The sequence below is a fragment of the Ictidomys tridecemlineatus genome, chromosome 8 (assembly GCF_052094955.1).
Source record: "Ictidomys tridecemlineatus isolate mIctTri1 chromosome 8, mIctTri1.hap1, whole genome shotgun sequence".
Lineage (NCBI taxonomy): Eukaryota > Metazoa > Chordata > Mammalia > Rodentia > Sciuridae > Ictidomys > Ictidomys tridecemlineatus.
In genome coordinates this window covers 87,385,120-87,398,571 of record NC_135484.1, presented here as the reverse complement: position 1 = coordinate 87,398,571, position 13,452 = coordinate 87,385,120, and the positions used below count along the sequence as shown (strand labels likewise).

The 13,452-nt window shown below is 35.1% G+C and overlaps 1 protein-coding gene across 3 annotated transcripts in view; it reads left to right on the top strand.

The window, feature by feature from the left end:
* The window catches only part of Col19a1 (collagen type XIX alpha 1 chain), a 315,752-nt gene that overhangs the window by 252,787 nt on the left and 49,513 nt on the right, over window positions 1–13,452 (top strand). For all 3 annotated transcript variants that reach the window (XM_078019810.1, XM_078019809.1, XM_078019808.1), the window contains 9 exons: window positions 291–395; window positions 478–531; window positions 782–835; window positions 5,350–5,403; window positions 6,760–6,813; window positions 9,134–9,178; window positions 11,095–11,145; window positions 11,223–11,267; window positions 11,747–11,773. In XM_078019810.1, the coding sequence (XP_077875936.1) occupies window positions 291–395; window positions 478–531; window positions 782–835; window positions 5,350–5,403; window positions 6,760–6,813; window positions 9,134–9,178; window positions 11,095–11,145; window positions 11,223–11,267; window positions 11,747–11,773 (489 nt within the window). The remainder of the gene's footprint in view (window positions 1–290; window positions 396–477; window positions 532–781; window positions 836–5,349; window positions 5,404–6,759; window positions 6,814–9,133; window positions 9,179–11,094; window positions 11,146–11,222; window positions 11,268–11,746; window positions 11,774–13,452) is intronic.

The window sequence follows — 13,452 nt, the reverse complement described above, 5'->3', positions numbered from 1 at the left end:
TCCTTTTGCTGTGCAGATGCTCTTTAATTTGATGGCATCCCACTTAGTGACTCTTGGTTTTATTTCTTTAGCATTAAAGGTCTTGTTAAGGAAGCTAGTGCCTGCACCAATATGATGGAATATTGACCCTGTTTTTTTCTTCTAGCAGTTGTAAAGTTTCTGGTCTAATTCCTAAGTCTTTGATGCACTTTGACTTTTGTGCAGGGTGAGAGATAGGGAACTAATTTCTTTCTTTTATATCAACCTCACTTTTTAAAATCTCTTAGTAACCTTATCTTTATACCCATTAGAATTTCTGTGGCAACTGCCAAGCCAATGTTCCTGGGCTAAAAAGCAACAAAGGAGATGAAGGAGGTGCTGGTGAGCCTGGAAAATACGATTCCATCACCAGGAAGGTGAGAAGGCTGGCTGAGTGTCCAGGGAGCCTATGGCACACAGAGTACATTCTCTCAGTTCTTTTACTTCTCTGTCCTCTAGGGTGATATAGGACCACGGGGTCCTCCAGGAATTCCAGGCAGAGAAGGACCAAAAGTAAGAAAGTCTGTCTTCTGTGGGACTCTCAATTGGGTGAAAAAAAGAAAACCCCATTTTAAAATACACTACTTTTAAATATGTGCTAAAAGTGCGGTAAAAGCCCTTTGCAAATGTTGCAATCATTTCATTCCCTGACCCAGTCCAAATTGCATCCCTCAAGCATCCTAATAAGAGTTCTTTTTTTTTAAATTGTTCCAAAAGCTAACAAAATTATTGAGTACACTAGATGATCTTACTGTCTTTCTAGGGAAGCAAAGGAGAGCGGGGCTACCCTGGTATACCTGGGGAGAGAGGCGAAGAGGTAAGAGTCTTCTAAGAGTCCTTACTTACTTACTCTTTACTTGACTCAACATAGGAAAGATATCAGTTTTTCTGTAGCTCAGAATTAATGCCAAAACCAATAAAAAGACAAGGTAGGTCTTTATAAATGGCAAAACTTTCATTTAAAACAATTATGTGTTCATCTTTATTACCAGTGGTACAGGTTTTGAGTCAGGACACAAAGTTAATATGTCAGCTATGGTTTTTCTGTTTTCATGTGGCAGATGACAATTCTAGCTCTCTCGAAATAAGAATAAAGGGAACAGGAAGAGGGAACTTACTAAAAGGAAACCAGGGTAGCTAAAAGGATTGAAGTAATAATAGAAGCACCAGCCTAGGAATAAGGGAAGCTCCAAAACACAAAAAAGCTTCCCTAGAACACTCCCGCAACATGATTCAGCTTTAATGATCTTGGTTTGCTTGTGTCGCTTACTCAATATCCATAATCTTGGGGAAAATAAACCATCAAAAGGATCTGAGTAGACTAGTTTAGATCAGCTGCTCACTCCCTGGACTAAAGATCCAACTCAAACGTGCTTTTGAGATAATGATATAATTTTCTGACTCTAAGCCACAGTGATACTCAGGATATCATTCTTGTCCTGCATAATTCACATTAACTCTTAGAAAAACCAATTAGAATGATGAATTGTTGTTAGTTTAAACAGTTTTGATGCTAATAGTTCTTAATGAAAGTAAGTAAGCCATCTGGCATATATTAACCTTGATGTTAGTGCAGAAAATTATAATGGTATAAAGTAGATCTATTTTTTAGTTGGAGTCATATTTCACAAATTATCCTCATGTATTATTGTTTTTAATTAAAATTGATTCTTTTCTAGAAAACTTTGAGGCTTGGTTTGGGTTTCTTTTTCCCCAAGTTAAAAATTAAAGAATAAGAAATATAACATTAATTTTTTATCTATAAATAAAACATTAAAGGCATTTTGTTTTCAAAATAAGTAAAAGTTAATGAGCTTTTGCTTCCTCAAGTTCCATAGAAGGTTTCACTAAAGTATAAGCATAATAATGGATTTTAATAGTCCAACAGCTTTTAACTGCCTATATTCAAGAAGTAAGCTTTAGAGGTAATTGAGAAGGTAATAACAAAAAGATGAGGAAATAATTGGAAATCGGGGATATATAAATAAAATTCACTAGAAATTGATTTTTGATTCTGTAAGGTACTCTGCTCTCTTGGTGAAGTGAAATCCAGTGTTATTACTCCTCTGCTAATTTGGTATGCTTTCTTAAGCTCACCCATGGGCTCTTTGACGTGGAGTACACAAAATTTTGTACAAACTCATTATGTGGGGAATTCCAGCAAGTTCACTATATTCTTCTTCCTTGTTCTTCACATGAGTAATATGAATAAACCTGAAGAAACTTATTGACTCAGTTGGGCCCTTTGAGAGGAATAGTCTTTTTATCTTTTCTGTCTCCAACAGATCAATAAAAGCAAACAATCTTGTCTTCTACATGGACTCAGATACTCCCTGAAATTCCAATTTGTTGATTTAAGGGAATAAAACTTTGACCAAGAACATATGCAGTTTTAACTGGCCAACAGGCTCTATTGTGTTAACTACACAATCTCTAATCTTACAAAATCTTAAATGTCTATTCTACCCTTAGTGAAAAATATCTGGTGGTACAGCCCCTCCCTTTAAGGGCTTCTAGTTTTAATGTCTTCAATTTAATCTGTTTGGGAACTTAAAAGAGTTGCCTATTTTAAATTGGCTATTTTCTTACTGATCTTAAAAGAATAATGTTATCCTCCACATTTTTTTTTCACAGAGATTATTGCATATCTCAAGATAGCAATTTATAAGATGGTAATAGGCACAGACCCCTGTCTTATCATCAAAGTGAAATCTAGCTTGTAATGCAAGTCTTCTTACAATATTTCAGGATAATAATTGTCGAATAAGGCATAGAAAATATTGTCAGCCATTCAGCCATAAACTAAAGCAACAGAAAAATAAATATTCTTAGTAGCCACTTAGCTAGGCCTTGCAAAATCAAAACATCAGAGCAGAGAAATAACTTGGCTCTAATGATCCCTGAATATCTATGCAATAAATTTTCATTTGTATTTAATTTTGGTACTATATGCTAAATTGACTGTTTTACTCTTTAATATGTATTTGTCTTCTTCAGCAATCATCTTGTCTTCTAAAATTATCTTATTGCCCTTTATGCATCCATAGTAACTTTTACCCTTACTATAAAATTTCAGCTTGTTTAGAGAAAGATTGTTGAGAATTTTTTTTAAATGGAGGTTTATTTTAAAGTTTAATGTGGTCATCAAAGGTTAATGAGTTCCAAGCTTATAAATTACACTACCTAAAATCTCACTCAGCATCTCTAGACTAAGAGACTAAAAGTAGCAAAAAATAATCTATACATATCTTGTATATGTACACATAAAATTTTATTGAAATGTAGGAATGTAGGTATTTTGAGATAAAGCAATTTATAGTACAACATGCAAAAATAATTTTGAGTCATTTAAAAGTGCCATTCCCAAAGGAAAAATTTTCCTTTCCATTAGTAAATGTATAAACTCATTTTTAAAGTGATAAAGTTAAAAAGAGCCAGTATACCACACTTATGTGTGTGAGTTCACCCTTATACATACAGCATTGCCGAGGAGATGGGTAGAATCTTGAACCTAAATATGCCAACATTTTTTAACACATGCATATATGAGATTTTGTCCAAGAGTTATTTCATAAGGAATTCCAGCAGGTTCAAGGAGATTTTCAACATATTTTCATATTATATCATGTGAATAAGCCTGAAGTAACACATGCCCTCATTTGGCATTGGATGGACAGACCTGGCTGAAATTGGTCCTTGAAACCCTTGATGCAAAGAACCTGATGCATCTCGAAGTGCTATAGAATGCTCAGAAATAAACATGATTTTACCATGCTCACTTCATCTAAAAATTATAAAATATATAGAAATTAATACTTCATAACAATAAAAGGAAAAGGAATTGTATTATAATAAATAATAAATAATAAATAATGTCTTGGTAATGGAAAAAGACTGCACCATAAAGGAAATCAAGTCTTCAAAGAGTGGAACATTCAGTCTTGAAGTTGAGCTTGTCTTTGGTGTTAGGATTGGAGCCCTGGGCATTGTACATGGGAGGCAAGTGCTTACCACTGAGCTACACCCCTAACTCTTCAGACTAGAACTTAACAGATCACAAGTGCATCTGAAATAACAAAAAGACATTTAAAATCTTTTTCTGATTATAGAAGTGAAGTGATCCAAGTTACAGGAAATTTGGGAAATATACAAAAGTATACACAAAAGATCAAAGTTATCTGTATTCTCACTTCTCAGGAAAGACTGCTGACAGTAATATTATGGTTTGCAGTTTCTTATCCAAACCTAAAAGCCTCTGCAAACCTCAGAAATTTTCCCAAAGTCTACAGCAAATTTATCTGGCATGAACTCTGACCTGAAGTCACATGGAACTGATCTATTTTTCCCACTCTCAGAATATCACATTTGCTACAGAAATATTTTTGTTTTTAATAGAAAGCAATGCCACAAGCACCACTGGGAGTGCACATAATACTCAATGTGTGCTGTGTTACCTTTACAAGAAGACTGAAAATCCAGAATTATGAAACATGCCTAACCCTGAAGTTTCCAGATAAGACACTTATCTATTTGCCATGATAATAAAAATTTGTTCATCAACCCCTTCTTTTAGGAAATACATTTATAATTGTTTAAAAATTTAGATTCTACACTATGTAATATTTTCCATGTTATCCAATAGCTTTCTAAATCATGATTTTGATAGTTTTAAAATGTTTCATGGTACAGAATTTATGTTATTTGCTTAACTCATTCTGTTGGTACATTGAAGGGACAAAATTAATTTATTATAGAAGTTACCAATTCTTATATAATAACTTATATAAGTTCCAAATTCTCCTTTGATGTATAAGTGTATCAGCATTTAAAATTCTATCTAGTATAACTATAAACCCAAGGAGGGGAGGGGTTTTTTAATGCTTAAACCACAAAAGAATTTCAAATTTGACTTCACCAATAAACCATATTTTTTCTTATAATGAAATGACCAGCTAAAGTAAATAAAACATATTCAATTTTCCACTAGTTGAATGAAACTTTAGTGCAATCATATATTTCCCTGATGGTGTTCTGCCAATCTGAAATTTGTATTTCCATGCTGTAATAGTATGATATTCTCAGTGATGCTACTGCTAATGGGCTAGCTCTGTAAGATCAAAAAAGCTTGATGAATCACTGAACAGGTAAAAGTATGTCGGTCACAAATTCCATGTCCTAGCATCTTAGCCCACCATCTTTACTCTTTGAAAATTAATATTCATACAGAATATTACCGTGGTTCCTGTTTAATTTTCAATAATAAAAACATTTGGTTAACTAAAATGCTTTGTTCCCTATAATAGATTTCATGGTAGAAATTATCTCTTTTAGGGTCTTCAAGGAATTCCAGGCATTCCAGGTGCTATGGGCCCTACTGGACCCCCTGTAAGTACTTGCTAAAATTTTTTCTACTCATAGCTCATACCTGTTGAAATGATACAAGATGAATTAGTATTTCTCATTGTTTCTTGTTTTCGGTGCTTGCATGTAGATTATCCAGTCATTGCCTAGAAAAGTAGAATTATCCAATATCTCAGATTTTCATTTAGTATTTCTTAAGGCTGGTCAGCATCCTGGAGAATTGTCATCAGAACTCTACCAGACCAGAAAGCAGGCTGAGATTAAGCTTCTGTTTGCAATAGAAATGTGATATAAAAGAACATTCTATTTTTTAGTTATTTTTTGGCACTAACCTTGAGAAGAGACATTCAGAGGGCAACATAGCTGAAATTAACATCTAAAAGAAAATATGGGCCAAGGATTTATCAGTTTTATTTTTATACCTTTATGTGAATTTAGAAATCCTCTATGGTAGTCAGGATTTTCACTGCCTCTCAAACACAAACATGTTTATTGTGCTATGGGCCCCTACTTCCTTAGAGCAGAATCTCTTCCTAACTACCAAACCCAACCTCATACTCTTCTACTTCTCTCTTTCAGTTCTAGAGTTGCCAGATTAAAGACAGGACACACAGTTTCATTTGAATTTCAGAGAAATAAAACTTTTAGTTTGTCACAAATAATGTATTTTAATTTGTTAAATCTAACTACCCAGTTCATGTGTCAACTTCTCTCTCTTCCTTTCTTAGAGTTCCTTTACAGTAAGAATCTTGACCACAATACTAGGAATGTCATCATATTTATTAACTTAATGTTTTGAATCACAGGTTTGCCACAATTCAATCATTTATGCCTTCACCAAAGTATGTAGAACAAACCTGACTTTAAGTTGTAGTGAAATAAAAAGTTATGAAAAAGAGTTATGAGAGAAACCATGAAAATTATAGCTCATTCTATTCCCAATTAAAATTAAATTTTACTTTTTCATTGGTAAAATGCAGATCACATAACTCTATATGCACATTGTTAATTCTGCCCTCTCTTGGATTATTTAAAATGTTGATCACTACCAAAATGATAGCTCATTTAGAAAGGCATAACATTATGTAAATTGCCATTTAAACAGCAAGACTAGATTCTTAAATGTATCAAAAGGTTCCAATTAAGGTCATTAAATGTGGTTGGCCAAGGTGAAAAAGCGACCACAAATACAAATTTTACCCTTCCAAGGGCTTATCAGCGGGATACAGCTGCTCTATCAGCCTGAAGAAATATAAGCTTGTAGAACTGATTTAATTAGGGTCAAATGACCTTCAAAATGTGTAAGTTTTAGCAACCAACTTCCAATACCTTTTGGCCATTTAGTTGTTTCTGTAACAAACTTAGTTTTCTGTTTTACAGGGCTTAGTGGGAAGAACTGGACATCCTGGTCCCATGGGAGCAAAGGGTGACAAGGTATGGAGGAAAAGCCTTACTTACCATTCAAATTGGGATTAGGGCAAGACAAGACAGTTTATTGAGAGATCCATAAAATCCAGAGAAGAACTGATGAAGGGGAGTGGCTATTCTTATAATGGACTTGGAAGAACATCAGTCTAAAACGTGGTCTGAATACAAGAGAGCTGTTCCAAGGAGAAAAGATAAATAGAGCATGGGTGCCATATGGAAAAGTCCAAGCTGGATACAGAGACCCAGGGAATAGATGAGGTTGTTTGTACGGGGGAGTTCCAGTGACAGTTGATCCAGGTTTCTATAACAAAATACTATAAATTGGGTAGTTCATAAACAACATCTATTTCTCAGTTTCAGAAGCTGAAAACTGAAACCAAGGTACTGGCAGATCTTGTGGCTAGTAGGATTTGTTTTCTTATATGGATGGCACCTTCCAGCTGTGTCCTCACATAGTTCAAGAGTAACTGAGTTCTCTTGGGCTTCTTTCAGAAAGTTATGAATCCTATTCAAGGAGGGTTCCATGCTTGTAACCTTATCACCCCCAGAGTCTCCGCCTCCTAATACATTACCCTGAAGATTCATTCTATAAGTTTTGGGGGCACACAAACATTCAGGCTCTATCAGGACCAAGACTCCAGACACCTGGATGGCTATCAGAACAAAAATTCCCAAAACCAAAGGCCTTGATGAGAGAGTCTGGAAGTTACGGCCCTAGAATGTCACAGCAGAAGCTCACTAAGGAACTTTCCTGGAAAGGCCAGTAATTGGGCAAATGTGTTGCTGTGATCAGAAGGGAAGACTAGCAATAGAGGAATCCCACACAGGAAGACTTCTCAGGTTTACCTGATTTAGCATCTAAATTGGCCATACAGTGTTGGTCTAGATCAGCAAATGAGTGAAATAATGCTACCTATTCAGACTGGGGAAATAAGTGTCTTCCACCTACTTAGATCCCTAAGCAAAATGAAATATAATGGCATCAAGGAGCAAAAGAATTCCAGTGAAAGGGAACAATGTGTTTATCCTAGCCTCAGCACTTTTTTTTCTGTAATATCACGAGCAGCTTGCCCAATGCCATCAGCCTTTTTTCTCTGTTCTCTGTGGAAATTATTCAGTCATAGACTTGCCTTTGAAGTTAATGGGAATTCCACTCTGAGATGGGCTTAGGGGCACAAGAATGAATGAAAATATGACTTTTGATTGTGTCCGACAGGGAAAAGTCTTTTCAATAGGCACATATTTTTCCTTGTTGACCTGTGAGAACTATGACGTAATTCTCCAAAGAACACAGCCAGCAGTCAGCCTAATGTGACAGACATATCTTAGGGAAAGAGCCACCATCAAAGCAGTTTGGGAAAATATATGCTTGTTCTTTTTCACACATTCTCAGGCAGATACAAAACTTTTATTGATAAGCATACAAATTTTGTGATTCTTTTGACATTAGAAAATGGGTAAAGAAATCAAATTTTGAAAATGAATTAAAATCTCCCAAATTCCTGGGATTTATATTTTATGCTCTGGTTTAATTTTTAATTATTTCTTACCCTTCCCCTTGAAATAGAAGGATTTAAAAGATTTTATGAGGCCGCTATTCTAAAACCAATGTGCAGTTATAGGAACAATTGGTTAAAGACCAAAGAGACAATAACTGCTTACTATGGACCAATAAGTACTCCGTTTTATCAAAAGTGAAATCCAAGTTTCAACTTGAATTCGGTTTTTTCAAATTTCATTTTCATTTAGACTTCTCTTGTAGGAGTCTGTTCAAGTTGTATGGACCATTTCCCTTAAACAGTGTTAAGCCACCATCACTTCTGTTCAGTAAGACACATCTGACTTGGTTATAAAGTTTGATATGAACCTAGGAAATGGAAGAAGTTCCTTTTCCTGTAGGCACAACAAGGGTTATGATTTTCTAATTTGTATAAATTATGTAGATGGTGCCTCTGGCTTCCAAAAGATGCAGGTGGTAGAGGTAAGGCTCAAAATGAGGGCTAATCCAGCAAGCCACAATCTCAGAGCCATAGGAACCTTGCTGTGCTCCTGTGCACAAGGGAGGAGAGATTTCCCCCAGCTTCCCTGGAAGCCAAGGGCAGGATCAGGTGGTTTGTCTCCTTTCATAGTGAGTATCTGGCTGGGTGTGGTGTAAGAATGAATTTTTCCTGGTTTAAGGAGAAACCAAACTGAGTAAGCTGTAAAGCTGAAACAAAGTGACAAGTCCTATTGATTTCAGATGATGGCTCTCTGAGAAAGCAGTTTGGTTTATAAACTGGGGTAAAAATGTCTAAGCTGTTGATATTCATCTGTGTATCTCTTGCAGGGCAGTGAGGGACCCCCTGGGAAGCCTGGACCACCTGGACCACCTGTGAGTTGTTTCAGGTTTAAAACTTAACATCCATGTGTTTACTTGTGACTTATCAGAGGTCAGACATATAGATGCTCTCAAAGATAAAGTCTTCTGTGTTTTATATATACATATAAATGATAGCCAGTGTAGCATTGGGGACCCAGTTTGTCCCGCCTTTGGCTCAGCCCTAATGTGCAGTGCTCAGATTTGTATACCATGAGTCTTCCAACCTTGGATTTAGGGAACCAGAGCATATACCCTCCCTCTGCAGTTCCCTCCTGAGAAACCATGAGAGTGTCATTTTACCTCATTGATCCTTGTTCACAGAAAATAAAGGGGATTTAAAAAAAGAGATCCCTTCTTGTGATGCAAGTTGGTATACCAAAAAAAAAGAAAAAATTATGCTATATGTGTTCATCCTCACCCATGTTGTCTGAGATGTAGGGAATTTCTATTTCTATAGCTCCTGGTGAACATAAATGTATAAGAACCATCCACATTTTGATGCCGGTGATTGAGACAGATGTTAAGGCTGTCAGGGTGCTTGTGGAGAGGAGAGGCGCCTCTCTCACCATGGCAAGTCTGCCCTCATGTGGGTCCATGCTCAAATCGCAGCAGAGCTGAGGTTCAGGCAGAATGTTCTTTTCCACCCTTCCTCATAGGAATAATTTAAGCAGCAAACATCCAGAGAAAGCCCAGAATCCGACTGACTTTCTGAAAACAAGGATATGTTATTTTTTGTGCAGTTTTTATGCTATGCATACATGAGATTGGCACTGTTTTTAACAACCTGTTCATCTTTGTTATACCTTCCCTTGACAAAGAAACAAGAATGTTTGGAGTTCAAATTCTAAAATATACTCCCTCAGTGGAAGAACAGGTCCTCTTCCCCATTCTAAACATGAGCTCATGAAAGGGACTCATGATTTTATAATGTGCTTAAGAAGTCTTACTCTTCACTCTGAATTTTCTTTCAAGACAGATTCAGTTTATCTGGGAAACTTCTTTTGGAAATCTCAGTAGCCTCAATCTCTTCAGGACATGACATTCTCAAGTACAGCATACATTCAACAGTTGTCAAATAAATAAGAAAATAAAAATAGATGGAGAATTTTCTTCTACCACTATTGTTTTGAAGATGCATGCAAATTGTATTCACCAAGCATCCTTGCCCACCATTATTCAAAAACAATGAAATGAGAAAAATTGCAAAAATGTTGATTATTGATCCTATGAAAACTTTTTAAAAGGGTAAAAGATCCTGAAATTTTCAAATGCAAAATTTTTCTAAATGCTGAATTGTGTGATTTTTTGAAACAGAATAAGTTCTCTAAGTATTGATAACTTAGGGAATTTATAGTCTCATCAATTTTGGGGGGTAGTTCCTCTAACCCATGGTTCTCAAGAATATGTTTATAGAAACATCCACACAGGCTTGTGAATAACATCTTCCCATTTACCTTAATTTTCTATTTGGTATGAAGAGACTGGAAAAAAAAAACTGCTTTCCAGTAGCCAAATTGTTCCCTATTCACATCTTCATCAGTGCTACAGAATTATAGCCTGCAGGTCAGCAGGCTGTAAACAGTTAGTGTAAATTGGCAATGCAGAAACTGAATTTTAATGAGCAAATAATATTTTCCTCTGAATGCATTAGTGTCTCGTCTATCAAACATGAACATTATTCAAACCCCAACTGAAAGCGTCTGTGCTCCAGGTGTAGCTCTCACTCCTTTTCATTGCTTTCCCTACATTTGCTTTAGGAAAGCCAAAAGTGAAAACATTGTATTTTACTCATAATACTAAACTCACTCACTAAAATAGGAAAAAATTTTAAACTAAAAAATAGAGTAGGGATAGTACCATTTGGTAAAATGACAAGATGTAGAAATGCTAAGGGTTAAAGTAATCCTGTTTTCCATTTCTTTCCAAAGGGTGTACCATTCAATGAAGGAAATGGCATGAGCAGTTTATATAAAATCCAGGTATTTACCTATGGAATTATTTTTAAATCATTTTTTAGTTACAGGTTGCTATAAATTCTTTATTTTTTTTCCTAAAGGGTGGTGTGAATGTTCCTAGTTATCCAGGGCCACCTGGTCCCCCTGTAAGTATAGCCATTTATCATCTAGCACATTTTGGCTGAACTGCCATATTAGAGAGAAACAGACCAATATGCATGTTACAATATGAGCAATTTTTACACTGGGAAGAAATAAGTGAAACCAACTACTATAAAATTGAAAAAAATTGCATGGCCAAAATAACAAAAACTATCATGTAGCATAATTGCATTGTTTTTCATTGGAAATCTAAAAACTAAATGTCCAAGCAATAATTTCCACAGGAGTCCCATCAAGTTGCTTAATCTTTCAAATCCAATCTGTAGCAAAATGTCAAGAGCTTTGTAATGTTGTGAACAACCAATAAAAAAAAAATAAAAATTAAAGTTTAAAAAAAAAAAAAGTAAAAGTTTTTGCAAATATCCTTACATGTATTAAAAACAAATTGGGCCAAAATGTTTAATGACTGAAACAAAATTACAGAATATTATTTAAAAAATAACTTTCTATGTTTTTCTTGTAGGGCCCAAAAGGCGATCCTGGCCCAGCGGTATGTATGTTTCCATGTTTTGTGTCACTTAGAAAAGAGGTTTTTGTTAACATTTGACAGAAGTGCATCAAGCAAAGATGGCCTGTCTTCTAACGTATTCATCAATTAACATGTCAGAGGCAACAAGAAGAAACGCCAGCATGTGTCTTTTTTCTTTTAAGATGCATTAGTCCAGATGTTGTCACTGCCCTTGAGGTTCATCTCTTTCCATCAGTGTGTTTTAAAAATCATCCGGTGATTTAGACACATATAAAGCTCTTGATAAATGGAACATTTTCTTCTAATAGCCCTCTTTTGATGATTGATTCAGTTTTAAGTAAGTTATAGAAATACTTACTGAAGAGAAATTCCTTAATACATCTGACATCTCCCCAACCAAAAAAAAAAAAAAAAAAGTCGGGGGGGCTGTTTGTTTTGACTGTCTTAGGCAATTATTCTGCAGAAAATATATGCTGTCATAAACCCACTTATTAGGTGGAACAGATCAGGAGGTTAACACTCAGCAAGGAAGGAGATCTTGTCCTCCAGCCACCCAAAGGATGATAATTGTTCTCAGCATCTTTCTCAACCATGAAGTCTCACTGTAAAAGTCCTGCCAAATTCAATTAGATTCCCTTTAATCCTTGGCATTTTTTCTTGTCATGTCCTTTTCAAGCATATGTTCCATCCTTCATGTTGCATTTGTATATCCTTTTAACCTTTGGGTATAAACTTGAAACTCTAATGTACCTAAACCTGAAATAAACTTCCAAGCCATTTTCAAGTCAAAAAAATCTAAAGCCTTGTTATTTTTAGCACAATTTGATAAAGCTATGAATTTTAAATCAGCAAAGGACAAGCAATAAAATAATTTTTGTAGATCTAAATATATTTTCAAAGGAGATGCATTAAAAAGCTTATATTTCATTATTAGGCAATATAAATTGAAAACCAACTTATTTCCTCTGAAAGCATTATTTCAACTAATTAGTATATTCTGTACCCCAAATTTGTAATGTAGAAGTTTCTTTTGTTTGGCTATTCATGCTGCCTTCATTTGTAACTTTGTTTTTTTACCAAATATTTCATTCATTCTTTTTTTTAAAAAAATTTTTTAGTTGTAGTTGGACACAATTCCTTTATTTTATTTATTGATTTTTATGTGGTGCTGAGGATTGAACCAAGCACCTCATGTATGTGAGGCAAGCGTTACACCACTGAGCCACAACCCCAGATCCTCATTCATTCCCTTTTGAATTATCTTTCATCATGTTGATGAAAGTTTCCTCCTAGTCTTTACCTTTCATACTCACACACAGAACAGTGCCTTTGAGAAAGATAGGTGCACTTAGACTTCTTGCTGATTTTTCTGGAGCATTCTTTCAAGTTTCTTGCATTAATTGCAGAATAAGGTGAGAAAGTTTAGATGTTATAATAAAGGATAAGTTATAATTTGCTTGCATTACAATGTGGCTGGCACAGAAATGAAGATGTATTTGAGTAGAATTTGAAGAGACTAGTTTTTGAGTTTCTTAGTTGAAACAAAAGGTAATGAATAAAAACTAATTTCCTGCTTTTAGAGATGTGAATTGCATAAAGCACAAAACAAATATAGAACCACAAACTTAAATAATTGCTGTGTAAATATTCAGGCTTATCCTGGGGGAGGGAGGGGACCAGATTCCCCTTTCAGGGCCTGT